Raw genomic sequence first — 21,744 nt, forward strand, 5'->3', positions numbered from 1 at the left:
TTTATAATAAGATTTAAAAATTTTCATGTTCATTTTTTCGTATACGTATGTTCAATACAAGTGGTCGCCGTTTTGAAGAAGTGACACTTGTAACATGCCAACCATTCCTTCTCAAAAATAAGTAGAGCAATTTCATTTTATTGGGGGGGGGGTTGGCTCTGGGGGAAATCGCATACTATAACTACTACACAGAGTACGATTTCCCCCCGAAAATTGACTCTAGTGTGGAATTTCCGTAGGGGAAATCATAGAGCCTGTTTTCCGGGGGTCCTACTATAGAGCCAGTTTTCCGGGGGGGGGGGTCTATTCTAGAGCCAGGGAAAGATATTAGGGGGAAAGTCTAATCTATAAGACCGGTACATGTTTATTATTTTTTTCTTTAAGTATACCTGAGAAGTGCATTTAAGGTTCCTAAACCCTCTGCTTGTTCGTATAAAATGTTGTTGAACTTTAAAAGTACTTGGACACAGATTTGAAGTTGTTATTTTCTCTATAGTATTACGACTTATATATTTTAATAGCATTTCACATAAAAATTAATTAAAAATCTTATTTCGTTTAAAAGATATTGAAACACGTTCAAAAGCAAAACAAACACACAATCTATTGTCAGTCCGTGCAGTTGTGGTAAGCAGACTGTGACGATTGAACGCACCCCGGTGAATTCTAAATATAAACAATAACAGAACTCGAGCCCTGTTTACAAAAACTGTGTACATAACACGAGTGTGCTCGATTTGCTAAACTCTGTACGCATCTCTTAGTTCGGAATGACGATATTTGTGAAGGTGTTTTGCTTTCTAACATTTCTACTCTGAATAAAATTATTTTTCTTGATAAAAGTTTTGATATTTCTCATTAAAACACATCAAAATTGCCACTTTTCCTAAGGACTAAGAATAAAGTTAAAATTTGTGAAAGTGCAAGGATGTGTCAATCAAACCCGCCAAAAAATTTAAAGTTTTAATAACTTTTAAATGAAATAAGATTTTTAATTAATTTTTGTGTGAAATGCTATTGAAATATATAATTCGTGATATTATACAGAAAAAATGATAAAATATTAACTTCAAATCTGTGTCCAAGTACCTTTAACGATTTTCCAAAAGAAATGTATTCTAAAAGTAAAAAAAGAAACAATTATAGCATACCTTGCCTGAAAAAAAATTGACAAAAAAAAAAAAAGTTTAACTTGGTAAATCAATAAAGGAATAATAGACATTTATATCATTTTAGGAGTTATCTGTCTTACATGTAACAGAGTATCAATGAACCTTAAATTAGAAATTGAAGATTAATTGATAATTAAATTGCATGTTCTTTTCAAGAACAAAGGACGATAATAATCTGCGAGTCTGATGACGGGGAAATCCGCTGTGAAAGCCCCAAAACACTCAAAATTGAGTCCGCCATTTTTGGTCGCACCGAACCTGAAGCTGTTGTGTGTCCATTTACTGGAACAAGTCTGGACAATACAAACTGCCGATTAGATGTGCGTGACCAGTTATCCGGCAGTTGTGATGGTGAAACCCGCTGTCCTATTCCGACTGAACTGCAAGACTTTCCTGGCGCTGCGGATCCTTGTGTGGGAACGTACAAATACGTTGAGGTTACTTACACCTGTTCTTAAGTAGTGAATCTACAGTATGTAAGAACATGAGATGAAGTATCTCTAAATAAAACATCTTTCTGTGAATTTTCCATACTTCCTTTTTTGTTTTAACATTTTTTGAATCCTTTTATAGAAGAAATATCTGAATTAATGACTACAGTTTGTTGTCTTAATTTCAATTTGTCTCGAGAAACAAATGTAACGCTCACAACGTACGTTCATATGAAATCACTAATCGTTTTATTGACCGACACTATTTCAAAGTTTCAAAAATCAATAATTTTATTGTGTTGTTATAATGTTCTCTTAAGTTTTAAAATCGGCATGGAAAGTCAAATTTTTTAATCATTAAATGCGAGACAAGCAAGTTTTTTTCGTACACGGACCGAATATAACTAAGGTCGAATCAACTTGTTACCGCTAATTTACACGCGAAAGTTCGAAAACTGAAGAGCGAAGTCAGAAGTGAAATTTGGGAAATGGCGATGAAATATTTATTTATTATGCAGTCTGGGAGAACATTTGTATGCCATTAGGTCTTTCACATGTCTTTTTAGACGATATTTTTGGTAAGAATCTTTGATATAAATTAAGTTTAAAAACATTGCACATGTTGAACCACTGCAAAAATCGTGAAATATCAATGATCAACATACATACATGTATCAGCACATGCACCTGAGCCAAATATCGAAAAATTCTATCTCTCTCTATAGAGAGAGAATTTTTCGATATATGGCTTATAATTATAGCGACTTACTGATAAAAATTCAGGTGCCTGTGGTATCAGCAATGTGGTACCAGCAGTATGCTGTGGTTCTTTCTAGCGTTTCACAGTCCAGTCCAATACGAAAAATCGTAATGTTACGAAATATCGTAATATTATTCTTATATTACTGTTTTTCGTAATATAGTTACATTACGGAAACTCGTAATATAGCAAGTTGAGAAAGACTATATTACGAGTTTTCGTAATGCAAGACAAAAAAAAGCATTGAAAGAAACTGAATGATGTTTATGGAAGTATGACGTCAGAAATACATTATGCCCCAATGGTACTAGTATCACGTGGTCATTTTGGTCAGTGACGTCTATCGAAAAGTATGGAAATGCAAGAAGAAAGTAAGAATGGTAATGGGTGAGTGAACATTTTGTTTTATTATTCTTATATAAGAATTTTCCCAAGGATAGGAACAATTTTCCATAAAATTTCAATGTATCCTCAAGCTTGTCACAATGGTCTATAATCCCCGAATTCCCTATATTTTTCCCGAAGTCTACCCTGAAAATCAGACCCTCATCTCAAACAACGAGATTTTACGAGAGATAACTTGTAAGACCCTCACTATGCTCTGAATCCGCTTGCACTTGGATCAAATGTACCAAAACAAAGAAAATACACTAACCAAACATATCCACGATATCATAATGATGAAACAAGAGACCAATAATCTCTGATGAAACATAACAAAGAGGTTGTATCAGAAAAAAGGGAAGTAACTCTTAGAAGAGTTAGAAATTGCTTATATTACGAATTTTAGTAATATTACGATTTTTCGTATTGGACTGGACTGTTTCAAGCAAGGAAAGTGATAAAAGTTCTTCTTCATTTTAATGGTAGTTATGACAAAAATAATATCTAATTCGATAAGAAATAATTTTCTGCACATGAAGTTTATGCTTTAGCTTAATCATATTGCTACTTTAATCCGAAATTCCTCTATTTATTTTCTCATGCTACAAGTATACGTTGTGACAGATCTCAACTCTACCCCTCAAACAGGGTTTTTATGCCACTGTTTTGTATAAGTACAGGGGCTGGATCATTATAATTTTGAGAATTAGTAGATTTAGGGGGGAATACATGGAATAGTATACATGTAATTAACACACATCCATTGAAATATCCAGGGATTCATGCAATTTTACCATACATGTAGTTATATGTAGACTCAAAATTTTAAGGATATAGTGTATTTATCGCTTATGGATATCATATCTTCATGTACTTTCAGATTACTACTATCCTATTGAAATGTGAAATGGAGTAATAATTTGTGTATTTCTTCATTGAATAAAGAGACATGTCATCTTTAACTGAAGAACAAAAGAGGCGAATCGAGGAAAATAAAAGAAAAGCTCTGGCTAAAAGGGCTGAAAAACGAAGTCCAGTAAAATGCGGTATTCAAAATCAAAAACAGCGAATTGAAGAGAATAGGCAAAGAGCTCTGGCTCTTCGAGCTGAAAAACATAGTCCAGTGAAAGATTGTCAGTTTAAATCTGTGAACAATTCCACAGGAAATGAAAGGAACGGTACTACATCCCAGATGACTAGCTCATCTAGTACATTTTATAATCAACAAACATGTGCCCCTAATTCTGTTAAGCAGAGACTAGCGGACTCATACAAGGACCCCGTTGCTCTAGGACAAAATAAAAACACTGTGAAAAGTGGGATTCCATGTAATAGTTACTCGAGATCTAATAACACTGGAGACTCAAACAATAACAAGACTAATGCCTCAAACACAGGACTAGCAAATAAATTTAAGACACAGGGAAATCAGTCGAAATTCAATAAGCCTGTGTCGCAAGGGTCCAGTCAAGATGCTTCCGAGGAAAAGTTAGCCAAGATCACAGAGTGTATTGCTTCGTCGGGGGGATCCACACAGACCACCCTGGGGGGAGGGACCACTGCCAAATGTCTCCTGATCTCCAGAGAGAGGTTTGAGGTCACCGCAGGGTATTACCCACCCCTCATTGACTTGTTTAAAACCATTGCAACCAAAAAATATGGTGAGTATTGTATTAAAAATAAAGTAAGTAAGCATTATCATGATTATCAATGAAAAGTTTCTGAAAATATTAAGGATTTTTCTGACATTTGAAATACATATTTGATTACAGGTTAAAGATCAACAAACTTTCAATTTCTTAGAAAAAGAATTATTTTGATGAATTAATTTATCTTGGTTTATATAGTGTAGCTCTAATCTATATTAAAATCTTTTTTGAATTGTGTAGATGCTGTTACCAGGAAGTGGTCCTTTAAGTTAGAGGATTACCATAAGCTTGGTAAGTTTCTTACAGCACTTGACCTTTGTTAAAGAGGCTAGGAGTTTGGGGTGGGTGGGGGGGTGGGTGGGTGGTTGGGATTAAATTCTTGCATGATTAACCCACCAGAAATAACTTTTCAAGGATTTTTATTTTAACTTCATTTTCTGTCTTTTGGTCATCAATATTTTCTTTGTTCCATTTGAAAACATCCTACCAGCAATTTTGTTTGATATAAACAATGTGATCATGGCTAATGGTTATCATGGTTATTGAAAGTTACCTATGAACATTCATGTATGTACATGTATATTTGGATTGCATGTACATGATTTTTGTGTACACATTACATTTAAAATCAAGGTACGAAAAGTAAATATTTACTGTAACGATGGACTACACATGACAAGCAAAATCTGTATTTTGTTTTTGGCATCTCCCTTTGTCATATTTAAAATTTTGCTTCACGTCCCTGTGTTTTATAGTTGCAGCGATGAGGTCCATGAGTCCTCAGGTCAAGCTAGTTACCCTTCCTCAGGCCATACTCTCAACCTTCCAGCAGCAACTTAAGGGCATCTACCCCGACAGAGAAATCCCAACTGCCAATCTGGACAATCTGGATCAAAGTCTCGTCAACTCTTTACTGCCTTTCCAGAGAGAAGGTGTTAAGTATGTATTTCAAAGAATTTGATTTTTTTTAAGTCAGTACCAGAATATGTTATTTTTCTGTCCAATACATCAATTATTTTTAGTGGATATGTATTTTCTTCAATACCCTTAAGGCCCACCCTTGAAGAGGAAAGAAGTTCAGATAAACAAACACCAGTCCTATATAAATTCTGAGGTCAATCTATCAATGATAAAGGTTATTTTATGAAAAAAAAAACCACCAAAAATACAACTGAAATTTTGGCAACAACTTACGGACAAGTCATGCCTTAATTCACAGTAATAAGAACATGTAAATGTATCAGATCAATCTTTTCTTTAATCAGGAAGTTTGAAATTTTGACCTTTTTCAGTTTTGGAGTCCACAAACAAGGTCGAGTTCTGATAGCTGATGACATGGGTTTGGGTAAGACGATCCAGGCGATCTGTTTAGCGTGTTACTATAGGAATGAGTGGCCCCTCCTCATTGTGGTTCCCTCCTCCGTCAGATTTGACTGGGCTCAGGTATGTGGCTGTTCTGTGTGGATCATCAATGTTACTTTGGCTGAATTTGTATTTGATATAGCTGGAACAAAACAATTTGCTCTAAAAAAAAAAAGAGAAGTCTGAAATTGTGTTCCCTAGCGATAATTCTAGAGGTGTCATGTCCATACAAAGGATCATATAATCATATATTTTGAGATCTTCTGTTAATTAGCTGTAGTATTTGTAATAGCAATGATTTTCCTAATCTCTGAGCTGAAAGTCTTGCTAGAGCAGGTGTAGTTTTGTTTTTTCACACTTTTTCTCCAAGTGCATAAGTGCATTCCAAAATGTCATAATCAAGCCCCAAATTAATTGAACTAATATTCTTTCGAAAGATCCAAGGTCCATTTGAAATATGTTGATATAAACACAGACTGAAAATACCTATCTTAGTACATTGAGTTGTGTGCTTTAAAACAATTATTTTTTTTTTACTTTTTATAAAACTAAAAAAATAATTTTTAAATGGTAATTACGCATTGAGGGAAAAAAATCTCCTTAAATCTGTTACACTTCTTTGTAATTTGCTTTTTATAATTTTAGCAACTAGAGCGCTGGGTACCCAGTCTGGATCCACAGGAAGTTTACGTTGCCATGACAGGGAAATGTAGCCTATCAGGTCACAAGGTCTGCATCCTTAGTTACGAACTCATGGCCAAGAAAGCCAAGGAACTCCTAGAGAAGAACTTCAATGTTGTCATCATGGTAAATATCTCAAGATGGAAAACTATTTTAGGTTAAATCGTGTGATGATATGAAATTTTACACTCAGTTTGAAAGTTGGTATAAGTACAATTTAAAGGTCAAGTATAATATTTTTGTGAAAATTCATAATTATTCATTATTTTCAGCCTCTGGAGCAATGTGAATGACATTCTGGGGTCTATTTATTTTTTTGTCACTAATTTCCATCACTAATAGTCGTTTAAACTTACCTGTGTGACAAGTGGATCATTTATTGTAAATCGCTTATCTCCCTTGTTGCGTGACGTCATCAGAGACAGCGTGAGATAGGAAGTGCATGCTATATTGCCGTGTTTGGAACATTATTGTTTGCGAGATGTTGCCATGTGGGCTTTTAACTGTACCAATAAATCGGAACAAGACATGAGCGTATATTTAAATTCTTACGCACCTGAAATTGAGGGAAATATGGACATTCCATTTAAAAAGAGATGGTTTTGAGCCCAGTAAACACGAAACACTATAAATATGTGCGACATTTTACATAGACCAGTTTAGGCTACATTTTAATAAATTATAAATTATCTCACGAATTTCTTGGTTTTATTTCAAATTTAAATTGCATTTTTCAATTTGACAGTTTAGGTATTTATAGCCACAATACAGATTTTAGGGAAAGTTTTTTTTTCTTGAATTCTTGTTACAGTACTCAACAAGATCACAAGTACCTGACGATTGGTTCATGTACTTTGCCCCTTCCCCCCTACTGAAAATAAAACTAAGCAAAATATACCTGAATTCCTTGTCCGTCAAACCAATACTTCGATATTTTATATTATTTTCCGCTTTTGTCAAGTTTTAGAGATTGGCCCTTTACATTAGAGCATGCACTCGGTATATATAATTATATGACTGAACATTACGCGGCGCCAAGTCAAAAGTACATGTATTTCGGCGTAAACCTCTACCATGCTGGAGTAAAAAAAAAACTAGCTATTTTCATATACTGTGAAGGAACAATCTCCAAAACTTGACTGACAAAAAATGGAAGGTGTGGTGTAATAGACAAGGAATTTATTATCTGCCAAGTTATCGTGTCTAAAAAAAAAAATCTCAGTTGGAATGGGGTATGTCCCGGAAATCCCCCCTCTAAATCCGCGCATGATATATGTTTCCGAAAATACTTACTTAAGAATGCATTCATTTACTTCCAGTTGTCCTTTTTCTAGAAAATTTTTATATTAAAATTGTTTCCATTACATATTTATTCAAACAATAAAACCTCAGTGTTCATGCACACAAGTGATTGTTCCTCAATTTTCTGCCCGCAGATTTGTTTTCCTCCAGCACTTATTTTCTCTTGTGCTGGCGTCTTGAAATAGTTACCACAAGAGCATATGAAATCAGAATGAATACTTAAAATAGTTTTGTTTTCTTTTATCTAAACTAAATTAGGGTGAAATAATGCATATTAAAATATTTTTAGAATGAAAGCGTTTAAATACTAGTATGTGACAAAGATTTTCAGGCCTGTATGAAGCAATTAATATTCGTTGAGGGGGACAACAAAGAAATGTTACTTCGGGAGGGGGGGGCAAATCAAAATTACTTGTTACGCATAAATTAAAAAGGTTCCAAACAAATGTTTAGCTACCACAGGTGCTTAGGGACGGGGAAAATTCATACCCTCTGATACTACATAGAACGTTCTGTTTTAGTATCAGAGGGTATGAATTTATAAAAGGCTTAAACTAGCCTTCTTTCCCCTTAAATTTTGGATTTTTAGGTTGTAATACTTTATGAATATATCACAGGAAAATATTATTTTAAAGTAAAAAAACCCAATGGGGTACGGAACAACCGAGGGGGGGGGGGTTCCAAGCACCTGTGATAGCTACATCTTCGGATTCCCACGGATGATATATATCCGACGATGACGTAATTTCTGTTGTTCCGTTCATTGTTCATTATAGTACACTTAACATAAAAAAAATCGCCGTGTGCCCAGTTCAAACGGCTATGCAATGTAAAAAAAAGAATTCTATACTTTTTCACTATGTAAAAGTCCTGGTCCTATATGATGAATAAGAAACAACACATAAAATCAATTTTCCGCAGTTAAATATTTTTTGCAGAAATATTGAGCACACTCAGTAAAAGGCATTAAAAACAAATTACATGTATGTACATTCGTTAGCTTCTGCGATGATCCCTTGTCAGTTGTGTTATTTTAATTTCCACTTTCACCCTTACCGGCTTCGGACAAAACAGAATCGGTCAAAGAAGAATAATCAATTTGCGTACTTCCTTGACTCAAATATACAAAGCCTATTCTTCACAGACAGATCTACGCATAACTCTGATATATCAACATTTCTGTTCCCCAAAATTTGCCATAATTTTAGATAATCAATAGCACTTTTTACTGTACTTATGTAACTAGATTTTGTCGAGTGTCTCTAATGACGTCATAAAAAGGGGAAGTAACTCTATTGACGAACGTTATTTTTAGCGATATTTGAACAGGTAAATAAAGAAAACAACGAGGTTTAAAATTAAATGAAATTTGTAATTCCTTCTTTTTAACCATTGTTTACAACATATATTATATACAAGTATATCTATTTCCTTGATATTTGACCTTTAAACATTTCCCTTATTGAATTCTAGCTCATTTAAATGTACATGTATTTTTTAATCATTTAAAGCATAAAATGCTACATTACAAATTTAGTGTAAGTAGGGGACTTTCGATGTGCTGTTAGCTTAACAAGTTAAATTGCAATATGACGATTATTTTAGCACATTGCTAACTTCATAGCCTTGAATATCATTAACATGCACACATAAATCTGCAATAAAAGTGTACATATGTAAAATGCAAAAAAAAAAAAAAAAAATTGTACAGGTCACAACAGAAAATTCAACTTGATGACTTACGTGACTGTGTACATGTATAATAATATGCTGCACTCTGGATAAAGGGCAATAACTCTTAATTACAAACGAATACATTCATGGACCAAAACTAAATTGAAGTAAAATGGATTTTGGTAATTTATACTGTAGCCTTATTAAAATGCATAATTCATTCAGATTCAAATACACGTTTACTTTCAAAGTATATTATTGAAATATAACTTTATTATGAATTCATTTGCATTTTTACATGTCTTAATTAGGATGAATGCCACTTGTTAAAGAATTTCAAAACAGCAAGATGTAAAGCAGCCATGCCAATTCTTAAGGTAGGTTTAATAAAAAGTGCAGAGTAAACCTTCTCAGTTCTCTTACTGTAAAACTTGTTTCAAGCTGTCCTTTTATATCAATACATTTTCATTAATTTACATCTCAGTAGCTTCGTTGTGACATCAAAACTGTGTTTCAGTGGAGCCTTTGTAATTCTGAAACATGTGTTCTGGAAAGAAATTTCTGGGTTTATGAATTTTTCAGATTTTTGAAATTCTCTTGCTTTTTTGAAAGGTATGAAAATAATAGAGGATATTCAATGTTTTGTAGTTGAATATGGAATTTATTTCGCAAGTGGGACAGGATTCTTGATATTTTCACGAGTGCGAAGCACGAGTGAAAATATCAAAAAATCCTGTCATATTCAACTACAAAACACTGAATTTTCTGTTTATTACGTTAAAAAAAAAATCTTTAATTTTTCCTTTGCCTCTGTCTTTTTGTTATACTGTAGGCTCGTGATGTCATAGTTGAGCGGTTGAGACGTCATAGCTATGTGAGGTGAAAATACTGTAAACATGGATTTAGCAACATATTTTTCGTAATTTTGACACTTTTATTCGCTGTCAGAATGGTTTCTTTATTTCCACCTGTCTTATATTAGGTCAAGGAAGATTTTTATTAAAACAATCTTCGTTATGGGAAGGGAAATCAAGAGTTTTCCCGCACTTTTGATATTCGTCACAATGTAACAAGATATCATTTTGATATCCTTTCACACCGTGACAGGATATCATTTTTATTCAATGAATAAATTACAGTATTTCATGGTTAAAAATGTAATAAAGTTGTGTCTTTACTTTGCAAAAAGAACTCAACTTTAGATTCCTGGAGCTCTGCTGCATAATGTATTAATAGGCATGAATTTATACTTAAATGTATAAAAATGACATTTAATTCAATTTCATTGTTGATTTATTACTTTTTATTGTAGGCCTCTAAACGTGTGATCCTTTTGAGTGGAACTCCTGCACTATCTCGGCCCCAGGAACTTTACACCCAGATCTGTGCAATCAAGCCCTATATGTTTCAGTACCAGGATTTTGGGGTTCGCTACTGTGATGGGAAAAAGGTGGGTAGTAAATTTTAGCTGTAGCTTAATTATCATAAATGATACTTATTCTAAGTGAAATTTTTTTAAAAAATTTAATATTTAAATTAATAGAAATTGGATATTTTATAGGATACATTAAAAAGTAAGGCGAGAGGAAAGTATTGACTCTACTATTGTCTTTATTTTCAGAATCCTTGGGGTTGGGATTTCTCGGGATCTTCCAACATGGAGGAGCTACAAATTCTGTTGGAAGAAAGCATTATGATCAGGTCAGTCTAGAATGATGTCTTATTTTAAAAGAATGGTATAGGTACTGTAAACCAACTTTTATTCGCTTGCGAGAAATTTTCGCGAAGTTCGCAAGAGTTTCGTCATCGCGAATTTTTTTTACCGCGAACAGATCCAAAGTCTATATGCCTATTAACAACATATCCAAAATCGGCTTGATCGCGAAAATTAATCGTCACAAACTAGTTTACCCCCGGTAAATCGCGAAATAAAGTCGTCGCGAATAAAAGTTGGTTTACAGTATATTTACTTAGTAAAATACCTTATAAGCAGAATTCTTGGCAAGGATGTAATTTAGGCATTATAAGCAAGGGTGCTGAGATTGCTAAAATACAGTTTTGCATTAGATTTTTATGTTCTTGGGTGTGTTTCAGGAGATTGAAGAAGGATGTGCTGACCCAGTTACCAGACAAGGTGAGACAGATGGTGCTGTTAGATCCCGGGTCCGTAAAGACCACCAAACAAATGGAGCAACAGAGCAAGACCATGGAGCTCAAATCTCTCAAAGTAATATAAATATTCATTACAACAGGGGCGTAGCAACAGGGGGGCCTACCCCCCCCCCCCCCACTTTTTTTCCCAACTTTACCTTTACTATTGAAAATGTCCATTGTAAGGTTGTTTGGCCCCCCCCACTTCTTACCACAGTATAATGATATGAAGGAAAATATAGTGGTATGTGCAAAAAAATTGGAAGTGAAAGGAAGTTGGCCTAGAAAAAAGTTTTTTTTTTTGTTTGTCAACTTTTACAGGTAAGATAAAAAAAATTTCTCTGGTTGGCCCCCCCCCCCCACTTTCAAAAACGATGCTACGCGCCTGTACAAGGCTACATTGAATGCTTGTTTTTAGCTCTACAGGCCAGAGACCAGTTTCAAGTCCCAACTGCTACTTTTCTCTTCCTATAAGTCCAAAGTAGAGCTACAGTCTGGACAGAAACTTCTGGTCTCCCATTATTATAAGCATTTGCCATTGCGCTATCCTACATACATGTATGTATCACCTTTTAATACTCAAATGAGACAATGAATATGTTTTCATTATGTTATAATTTTTATACAGGGAATGGAAAGAAGAGGAGCTCTTTTGGAGTATTTCCATCATACAGGGGCAGCCAAAATTAAAGCTATCAAGTAAGATCTGATCTCTATATGCAGGCAAAAGTTGTTTGTATGTAAATTCCCTCCTGAGAATTTTTCACTCATATGGAGATGCCACCACTTGCTGGTGGAGAGCTGCAAATTTTGACGTAAGCTAAAATAGCACTTGGTTCCATTGAGCAGTTAGGAGTGTTTTTTGTGCCAGCACCTACTAGGACAAGGGACATCTGTTTATACTGTCTGATTCAAAGGACCAGTCTCCACATCTCACAATGGGATTTGAACCTGCTCCATAAGGACCAAACCTCTTGCTTTGCGACTTGATCAAATGCTCTTACTGCAGCACTACTCTCAGGCAAAAGTAAAAAGTAAATATTTCAAGTTATTCTATTGAATGAAATGTCAGATGACCTTTTTAAGGTCATGAGAGTGACTAGAGTGACCTGATGCTATTTGTTTTAATCTTTCAACGTCCATCAACATCTTCATCCCTGGAACAGCGGATGCAATTTTAACCAATTTTGGCTAGGAAACAGAAATATTTTTTATCTTTTGGCATCCTTGGGGATTGAAACCTGCGACGTTAGGATAATTTTTTTGCTCTGCAGCCCTTCTAGAGTAAAACACATTATTTCCTGTGTAGCTTGTAACACGAGCTTTGATTGGTTACAAAGTCGGATGTAAATATCAGTGAACCCGACTTAAATCGGGTGTAAATAAAATGTGACGTCACAATGCATACTTTCTCTATGATAACAACCAAATAACATGACGTCACTATATACACTGTAGGACGTTGTAAATCATACATCGATAGTTTGATACAGAGTTTTATGAAGAATTATTTGGGTACATGGGAAATAAATTCGTTATCCAGGTCCTATCAAGGGTGAACCTTGAATTACCACAGGTTGTATTCCATACACCCTTTGGCCTTAGGGTGTAGGGAATAAAACCTGGGGTAAATCCCCGTACACCCTTGATTGAACCTGGATAACTAATAAAGCCTTGTAGTTATCTCAGAAAGGGTTTTAAATTGAATGATAATTTGTTTCCTTATTTACAGAGACTATGTTTTGGACTTGTTGGATTCAGACAAAAAGTTTTTGATCTTTGCTCATCACCAGGAAGTTTTGGATGCCATAGAAACCGCTGTGGAATCAAAGGTGAAAATACACAAGGGAATATGTAAATACTTAATAAAAAAAGGGGAGGTGGCAACAACTTCCGCAAAAAATTTGTTTTATATCATGACATTTATTTATACTTTGTCTGAACAGTACAGTTTCTTCTTAGCTCCCAAAATATTTATATGAGGACATTTATTTTACTTTGAACAGTACAGTGTCTTAAAAAACCTTACATTTTGTTGTCTGCTGAATTATCTCCATGTGAAATATTTAAAAGGCATCAGATATTAAAATAGGAGTCTAATTTATAAAATTGCAAATGTTATTTTTATCTTTGTTAACATTTATATTTTGGCAGATAGAGAAAGGTTACATCAGAATTGATGGAAAAACCACGCCAGAACAAAGAAACTTCTTCTGTAAGAAATTTCAGACAAAGGACTCAATTCGAGTAGCCATTTTGTCTATTTGTGCTGCCAATGCTGGTCTTAACCTGTCAGCTGCAAGTCTTGTGGTGTTTGGAGAACTTTTCTGGAACCCTGGGGTAAATTGTGCTATTTTATTATTTTAAGTCCAGCTGAATATGTTAAATGTCCATAAAACCCTTTTTTCTGTGAATTTGTTTAATTTTATGGTACAAAAATGGTGATCCTGGTTCAGCTAAGTGATTTCACAATATTAAATAAATCTATTTGACTAGAAAGATCTTATTGCATTATTAATTAACTGCATTTTAAAAATGCAATGGCATTCCATGTAATTCATTATGGTGAAACTTGTTTAATTAAGATGTTCTTGTCTATTACAATGTAAACTTTAAATACCCTTTAGTAAACTCTGACATTCTTTATGTTGTGTAATCTAGAATTTTGTTAAGTCTGGCAAATATCCATGGAAGCAATGATATCTAGATCATCTTACTGTATTAATATTGTTTGGGTCACAGATTTTGGTGCAGGCTGAGGACAGGGCACACAGGATGGGACAAAGAGACATGGTCAATGTCCACTATCTGGTGGCCAGGGGGACTGCTGATGACCACGTCTGGTAACTATTCATATAAAGCTTATCTTCCATCCCAGTAATTTATTCTTTGCAAAATTGGAATTGATATAAATATATAAAGTGTACCAGAATGTAAATGTATAAGCCCCCTAATTTTGTAATGGGTTTAAGGACTTACACTATTTCAAAATGAAATTTCAGAGCTCATTTAAGGGTTTATGTTTATTTATGCTTTACATTGACTTTGTTGGTGTACATACATGTGCAGTTTATTACTATCAGTGTTATGTGTGCATTACAAAAATGATTGTTATTTTTGGGAAGGGGGATATTGCTACTTGAGGTATGGTGTTCACAGAATCTGTTTCTTTTATTATTAGGCCACTTGTGCAAAAGAAATTAGAAGTGCTGAGCAAGGCAGGGCTCAGTAAAGAAGACTTCTCTGCTGCAGACACCAAACATATAACTGTAATAATTACATCAAATAATTACATAAAGCAAGCACTGTTATACTTTACATGTAATAACATTACATTAAAACTTTAACTGTATAAATAAGGAAAATTATAGTTGAAGTAAAACCTGAAAAAAAGCACCTGAGCTAACCATAACTTTGTTGAGAAAATGTTCTCTCATTTCTTGTGATTTAAATTTTGTCATGTTCTTGGTGTGTAAACACAGTTGGAATGTACATATTAATTTTGCAGGATTCCAAACAGACAGACTTGATGCAGTTCTTTGAGGAGAGTTTTATGGAGGAGAGTGTTCTGGAGACATCACTTGAAGAAGACAACCAATCAAAACCTGCGGATGAAAAATCATCCAATAAAAATCAAGAAACAAATCAGAAACTGACCAATCAAAACTCAAGAGACTCTAAATGTAGGTGAAAGTAATTCTAACTGTCGATTGGTAATGGTATTATTCTAATAAGATGTCAGACTGTCTGAACAAATTTTACATTTTTTGCACAGATCAACATTTTTAGGTCACCTGAGTAAACTCGGGTGACCTATTGCTATCCGTTTTCGTCTGTCGTCGTGCGTCGTGTGTTAACATTTGAACATTTTCAGCTTCTTCTCTGCAACCACTGAACCAATTTTAACCAAATTTGGCACAAAGCATCTATGGGTGAAGGGGGACAAAAATTGTGAATTTCATGATCTCTGCCCCCCTGGGGCCTGAGGGGTGGGGCCAAAACCACTAAAATTAATGCAATCTTTAAAAATCTTCTTCTTTACTCCTGGACATCAAGCAGTCAAACTATTTGCATACAGTACCGACCAGACCCAACCTGACACAAAGCAGTCCCAGAGCAGTCCCGGGGACTGCTTTCTGGGACTGCTAAAGCAGTCCCACAGCGGTCCCAGAGCAGTCCCACAGCGGTCCCAGGGCGGTCCCACAGCAGTCCCAGAGCGGTCCCAGCAGTCCCAGCGGTCCCAGAGAGCAGTCCCAGCAGTCCCAGAAAGCAGTCCCAGCAGTCCCAGTGGGCGGGGTTTATTAATTTAATGGGCGGAGCTAACTCAGAAATGAGATTTCCAATAAACAATGGAACTATAAAAGGCAATAGAAATTGATTCTGGGTAGTTGGCCAGGAATCCTTACATGTACGCGAAGGTCATTTATGAACAGAACATGTACGCGCATAAAAATTGAAATAATTTAATATTTATTGGAGGAAGAAGGCTTTCACATTTACATGTATATACATATCAATAACACTGAACATGAATATTTTACACAATTCTTTGGTATATTAATAATTCTTCTGTGATTGATACTTGTTCCCATATTAATTTTTTTATAAAGAAAATTAAACATGAATTAATTATTTTCCACCAGAAGAGGCTTTGAATAGATCTTATTATTATATGGCCAATTTTGACTTAGTATCGGGATATTTTAAAGTTAGAGTTTTCTTAAGTATTGGGGCTTTTAAAAAAATTCGATCTTTGCTAATTTTGCCAAGTATTATTTTTCAGTCATGATTATTTTACTGACATGTCAGTTTAATTATCATTAATGCCTAGTTCTATAAAATTCAGTTTTAGTGTTTTATTTGTAAATGTTAGAGTGTACATCTGTAAATCACCAGAATGGAAGCTTCAGATTATGTTCAAAATTAATTAATCCCGAAAGAAAATTATACACATTTCATTTATCACATTTTTTTCGCATTAGATAAATTGAAGTTAGGGTCATTGTTTACCAGCATGTTCAATGATGTGTAACACTGATACAAATACCCAAATCACATGTATCGATTTTTCTGCCCAAAGGCGATTGAAACAATGGGTGTTGATACCATCTTAGAACCATTAAATCGGCCAGGTAAACACTAGCAAAACAAAAGAGAAATAAATCACAATTCCCAGTATTTTCATTTTTATTTTAAAAATAAGTATACTCTTTTAATAACTTGTTTATTAATTAAAAGCTACCGGTTATTCATTAATTCCCTAATGATTATTCACATAGTTTATGTTACGGGAGAAAGGTAGAATAATTTTATTTCATGGTCATTTAATAAATTATTGGGTTTTCTTTGAGGTTTACATGGAATACTCTTTTTTTAGCGTGGTCCTTATAAAATGTGTAGCATTTTTAAAAAATCTTATATCTAACTGTAATGATTATTTTTTTATAGTACCAATGCAAATTTTGAGTACGTATTAAAATTTAACATTAAATAATTAAAAAAGGCCCACATGTAGCTATTTCTTCTCATGAACTTGTAGTTTATATTTAGGGATAAAAATTTTCTCATGAATTCCTTATTTATCAACTTTATTTTTTTTTTGATTTATTCTTAGTACACATTAATTTGTGTACCGTAAGTATACAGTCCCTGAAAATATGAATTAACTGTAATAATCTCTACTTATTAAAAGAATGTAAGAAATCCTTGCTTATTAATTAAAACAGTTTAAACTCCTCTCTGCTGCAAGTAAACAAAACAACAGGCAGCCTGCAAATTCAGAATACACAAGGGGCGGAGCTATCATGTCACTCAGAACCTTTTTCACACATGAGTGAACAAAGCAGTCCCAGAAAGCAGTCCCAGGGGCAGCTGGGACTGCTGGGACTGCTTTTCATAGCAGTCCCAGAGCAGTCCCATAGCGGTCCCAGAGCAGTCCCACAGCAGTCCCAGAGCGGTCCCAAAGCAGTCCCGGGGACTGCTTTCTGGGACTGCTTTGGTGTCAGGTTGGGTCTGGTCGGTACTGTATTTGTAATCAGCATTGAGTCCTCTACCGAAATTGTGAAATTCATGACCCTGGGGTCAGGGGTTCTAGTGCTAGGGCGGGGCTAAATAAGTATATAGTGAAAATGCATTATTTCTTTGAAAATCTTCTCTGCTCCTGGATATTAAAAAAACCAACTAAGTACATAGTTATGATGAGCAAGAGTGCCTCTACCAAATTGTGAATTTTATGGCCCCAGGGTCAGGGGTTCTGGTGTTAGGGTGGGGCTCTATTGATTATATAGTAAAAATACATGATTTCTTTGAAAATCTTCTTCTCTGCCCCTGGGTATTAAATAAACCAAGTAAGTAAATAGTTATGATGAGCAAGAGTGCCTCTACCAAAATTGTGAATTTTATGGCCCCAGGGTCAAGGGTTCTGGTGTTGGGGGAGGGGGCTCTATTGATTATATAGTGAAATTACATGAATTCTTTGAAAATCTTCTCTGCTCCTAGATATTAAATAAACTAACTAAGTGCATAGTTATGATGAGCAAGAGTGCCTCTACAAAAATTGTGAATTTTATGTCCCCAGCATCAATGGTTCTGGTGGGGAGGGGGGGAGGACTTTATTGTTCATAAAGTGAAAATACATGAATTCTTTGAAAATCTTCTTCTCTGCTCCTAGGTATTAAATAAAATAACTAAGTACATAGTTATGATAAGCAAGTGTTCCTCAACCAAGATTGTGAATTTGATGGCCCCAGGGTCAAGGGTTCTGGTGTGGGGGGGGGGAGGGGCTCTATTGATTATATAGTGAAAATATGTGAATTCCTTGAAAATCTTCTTCTCTGCTCCTAGGTATTATATAAACTAACTAAGTGCATAGTTATGATGAGCAAGTGTGCCTCAACCAAAATTGTGAATTTAATGGCCCTATCATCAAGGGTTCTGGTGTTGGGGGGGGGCTCTATTGAATATATAGTGAAATTACATGAATTCTTTGAAAATCTTCTTCTCTGCTCCTAGGTATTAAATAAATTAACTAAGTGCATAGTGATGATGAGCAAGAGTGCCTCAACCAAAATTGTGAATTTTATGGCCCCAGGGTCAAGGGTTCTGGTGTTGGGGGGGGGGGGGGGCTCTATTGATCATATGGTGAAAATACATGAATTCTTTGAAAATCTTCTTCTCTGCTCCTAGGTATTAAATAAACTAACTAAGTGCATAGTTATGATGAGCAAGAGTGCCTCTACAAAAATTGTGAATTTTATGGCCCCAGCGTCAATGTTTCTGGTGCGGGGGGGGGGGGGGGGGGGGGGGGGGGCTTTATTGATTATAAAGTGAAAATACATAAATTCTTTGAAAATCTTCTTCTCTGCTCCTAGGTATTAAATAAACTAAGTAAGTGCATAGTTATGATGAGCAAGAATGCCTCTTCTAAAATTATGAATTTCATTGCCCCAGGGTCTGGGGTTCTGGTGTTAGGGTGGGGCTCTATTGATTATATAGTGAAAATACATTAAATATTTGAAAATTTTATTGTCTGTCTCTGGGTATGAAGCAGATGAACTACCTATATAGTTATGATGAGCAAGGGCCCTAATCTTGCAGAATTGTGAATTTCAAGGCCCCAGGGTCAGGGGTGGGGTGGGGGGGGGGCTCTACTTATATACTGAAAATGAATTAATTGTTTGAAATCTGGTCCTTTGTATTTATAAAACATTTATTTACTTTTTGATAGGCAATTTTAAGGGTGCCTTTTAAAAATTTGTGCAACCTAGGGTCAGGGGTTTATGTCAGAGTGTTAGGGGCACTACTGATTATTGATGAATATTACTGATTAGTTGGAGTGCATTTTTGTTCCCCTACCCTGCGTATGGGTATTTAGTAACCAAGCTAAGCAACTGCTAAGTTTATTGTTATGATGATCAATGGTGCCCTTTCAAAATTGTGAATGCCATATAGCATCTGGCTTAAAACATGAATCAAATTCAGTACACTGTAACTGGAAAGTTGTTGCATTATGCTCAGGTGACCTATAAGGCCCGTGGGCCTCTTGTTAAGATAAAGCTACTCTGCAGTTAATTTTATTTTGCAGTTTTTTTTTCTCACTTTCCAAAAAACAAAATTGTGGAAATTCATTATATTAGATAAAAAAATGTTTTGTTCTTGAATTATTTGAATGTTTTTTTTTCAGTGTCAGTTAAGCCAGTGAAGCCCAAATCAGAGCAGTCCTTATTTAATTACTTTGGTGCTAAAAAAGACAGTTCAGATTCCAAACCAGGAACGTCTTCTGTTTCTAAGGACTCTGTGATAGACAATATTGAAGACGATCTTTTATTTGATGATGATGAATGGTTAGAGGAAATGGATGAACCCAAAAATAAGAAATTAAAATGTTGACCTGGGAAGGTGTTGTGAATAAAAGTTAATGCATGTCATTTTCATTTGTATTTATGCATTTAAAGATCACATGGCTATCAAATTTATTACAGTTCTTTCTTATATATTTAAATTTTAACAGTGTTAACTTATTCAGAAACGCAGTGCATTTTTTTTTTAAGTCACCTCAGTAAACTCAGGTGACCTATTGCTCTCGGTTTTCGTCCGTCGTCGTGCGTCGTATGTCGTGTGTTAACATTTGAACATTTTCAGCTTCTTCTCTGAAACCACTGAACCTATTTCAACCAATTTTGGCATACAGCATCTATGGGTGAAGGGGAACAAAAATTTTGAATTTCATGGTCCCTACCCCCCTGGGGCCTTGGGGGTGGGGCCAAAACCACTAAAATTAATGCAATCTTTAAAAATCTTCTTCTTTACTCCTGGACATCAAGCAGTCAAACTGTTGGTATGACTGTAATCAGTATTGAGTCCTCTACCAAATTTGTGAAATTCATGGCCCCAGGGTCGGGGTTCTAGTGCTAGGGCAGGGCTCTATTGATTATATAGTGAAATTGCATTAATTCTTTGAAAATCTTCTTCTCTGCTCCTGGGTATCAAATAAACAAACTAAGTACATAGTTATGATGAGCAAGAGTGCAGAGCTGTTTACTCTTACGATTTCGCCGTATTTTTTACGGGTATATAATCGAAAATACGTCTCACGTTTTGCTGTTATGAAAATACGGAAATACGTTTGTTTGGGATATAGCAGTTAGTTTTCATTATGATCTGTTGAAATATGGCTGATAGAATGTCGACTTTGCTGAAATCAACAACAATCATTGACAATCAATCGTTATGATCTGGTCGCTCGCGTGGCGCATTGGTTAGAGTACCTGCCCAGTAAGGACTTGCTCCTTACGTCGAGGGTTCGATTCCTACTTGTGCGACCTGGATACCGGTCCTTCAGATCAGACCATATCATCCGCAGTAGGTGCTAGCACGAAACAGACCCTTCCCTGCTCGATGGCCTTAAGTACTGCGTTATGTACAAAATTTGCAGCTCCACCGGCAGGTGGTTAAAAAAATCTTGAGAAAGTCATTATACAATTAATCAATCATCGTTTTGATCTGTCTCAGTTTCACGCCTTTTACATGTTATCACAACAAAAAAAATTTCAAGCACATCAGTGATTTTGAGTTGTTAAACATATTGTGGTTTAAAAATGACAAAGAACATGTTATTTAACCATGTTCAAGTTATCAACAAGCAGTCGTTTTCTATTTATATACGTAAAACCAATGGACAACGAAATCTTACTGGCAAATGTTAAATCTCACGGACAAATCTAATCAAAAATACTGAGAGACGACGATAAGGGTAAACAGGTCTGAGAGTGCCTCTTTCAGATTTGTGAATTTTATGGCCCCAGGGTCAGGGGTTCTGATGTTAGGGCAAGCTCTATTAATTATATAGTGAAAATGCATTAATTCTTTGAAAATCTTCTTCTCTGCTCCTGGTCATCAAATAAACAAACTAAGTACATAGTTATGATAAGCAACAATGCCTCATCCAGAATTGTGAATTTTATGGCCCCAGGGTCAGGGGTTCTAGTGCTGGGGCGGAGCTCTATTGATTATATAATGAAAATACATAAATTCTTGGAAAATCTTTTCCTCTGCTCCTGGGTATCAAATAAACAAACTAAGTACATAGTTATGATGAGCAAGAGTGCCTCATTCAGATTTGTGAATTTTATGGCCCCAGGGTCAGCGGTTCTAGTGCTAGGGTGGGGCTCTATTAATTA

The 21,744-nt window shown here is 35.2% G+C and overlaps 2 protein-coding genes across 2 annotated transcripts; both read left to right on the forward strand.

Moving 5' to 3' along the window:
- Positions 1–1,328: 1,328 nt before the first annotated feature.
- Positions 1,329–1,630, forward strand: LOC134229986 (L-rhamnose-binding lectin CSL3-like; the record flags this gene model as incomplete). Its single annotated transcript, XM_062711757.1, has 1 exon — positions 1,329–1,630. A coding segment is annotated over one exon (302 nt), but the record flags the coding sequence as incomplete, so codon positions are not given.
- A 436-nt stretch (positions 1,631–2,066) lies between these two features.
- Positions 2,067–20,062, forward strand: LOC134229985 (SWI/SNF-related matrix-associated actin-dependent regulator of chromatin subfamily A-like protein 1). Its single transcript, XM_062711756.1, has 17 exons — positions 2,067–2,181; positions 3,628–4,408; positions 4,637–4,687; positions 5,152–5,335; positions 5,689–5,839; positions 6,404–6,565; positions 9,727–9,792; positions 10,728–10,865; positions 11,037–11,116; positions 11,510–11,642; positions 12,195–12,265; positions 13,299–13,398; positions 13,721–13,906; positions 14,309–14,409; positions 14,748–14,835; positions 15,075–15,249; positions 19,749–20,062. Exons 2-17 carry the CDS (start codon positions 3,697–3,699, stop codon positions 19,952–19,954), a joined length of 2,604 nt encoding a protein of 867 aa, XP_062567740.1. The 5' UTR covers positions 2,067–2,181; positions 3,628–3,696; the 3' UTR covers positions 19,955–20,062.
- Positions 20,063–21,744: the final 1,682 nt, after the last annotated feature.

This window comes from Saccostrea cucullata, unplaced genomic scaffold (assembly GCF_032062105.1).
Source record: "Saccostrea cucullata isolate Sc308-1 unplaced genomic scaffold, CSIRO_AGI_Scuc_v1 ctg9042, whole genome shotgun sequence".
Taxonomy (NCBI): Eukaryota; Metazoa; Mollusca; class Bivalvia; order Ostreida; family Ostreidae; genus Saccostrea; species Saccostrea cuccullata.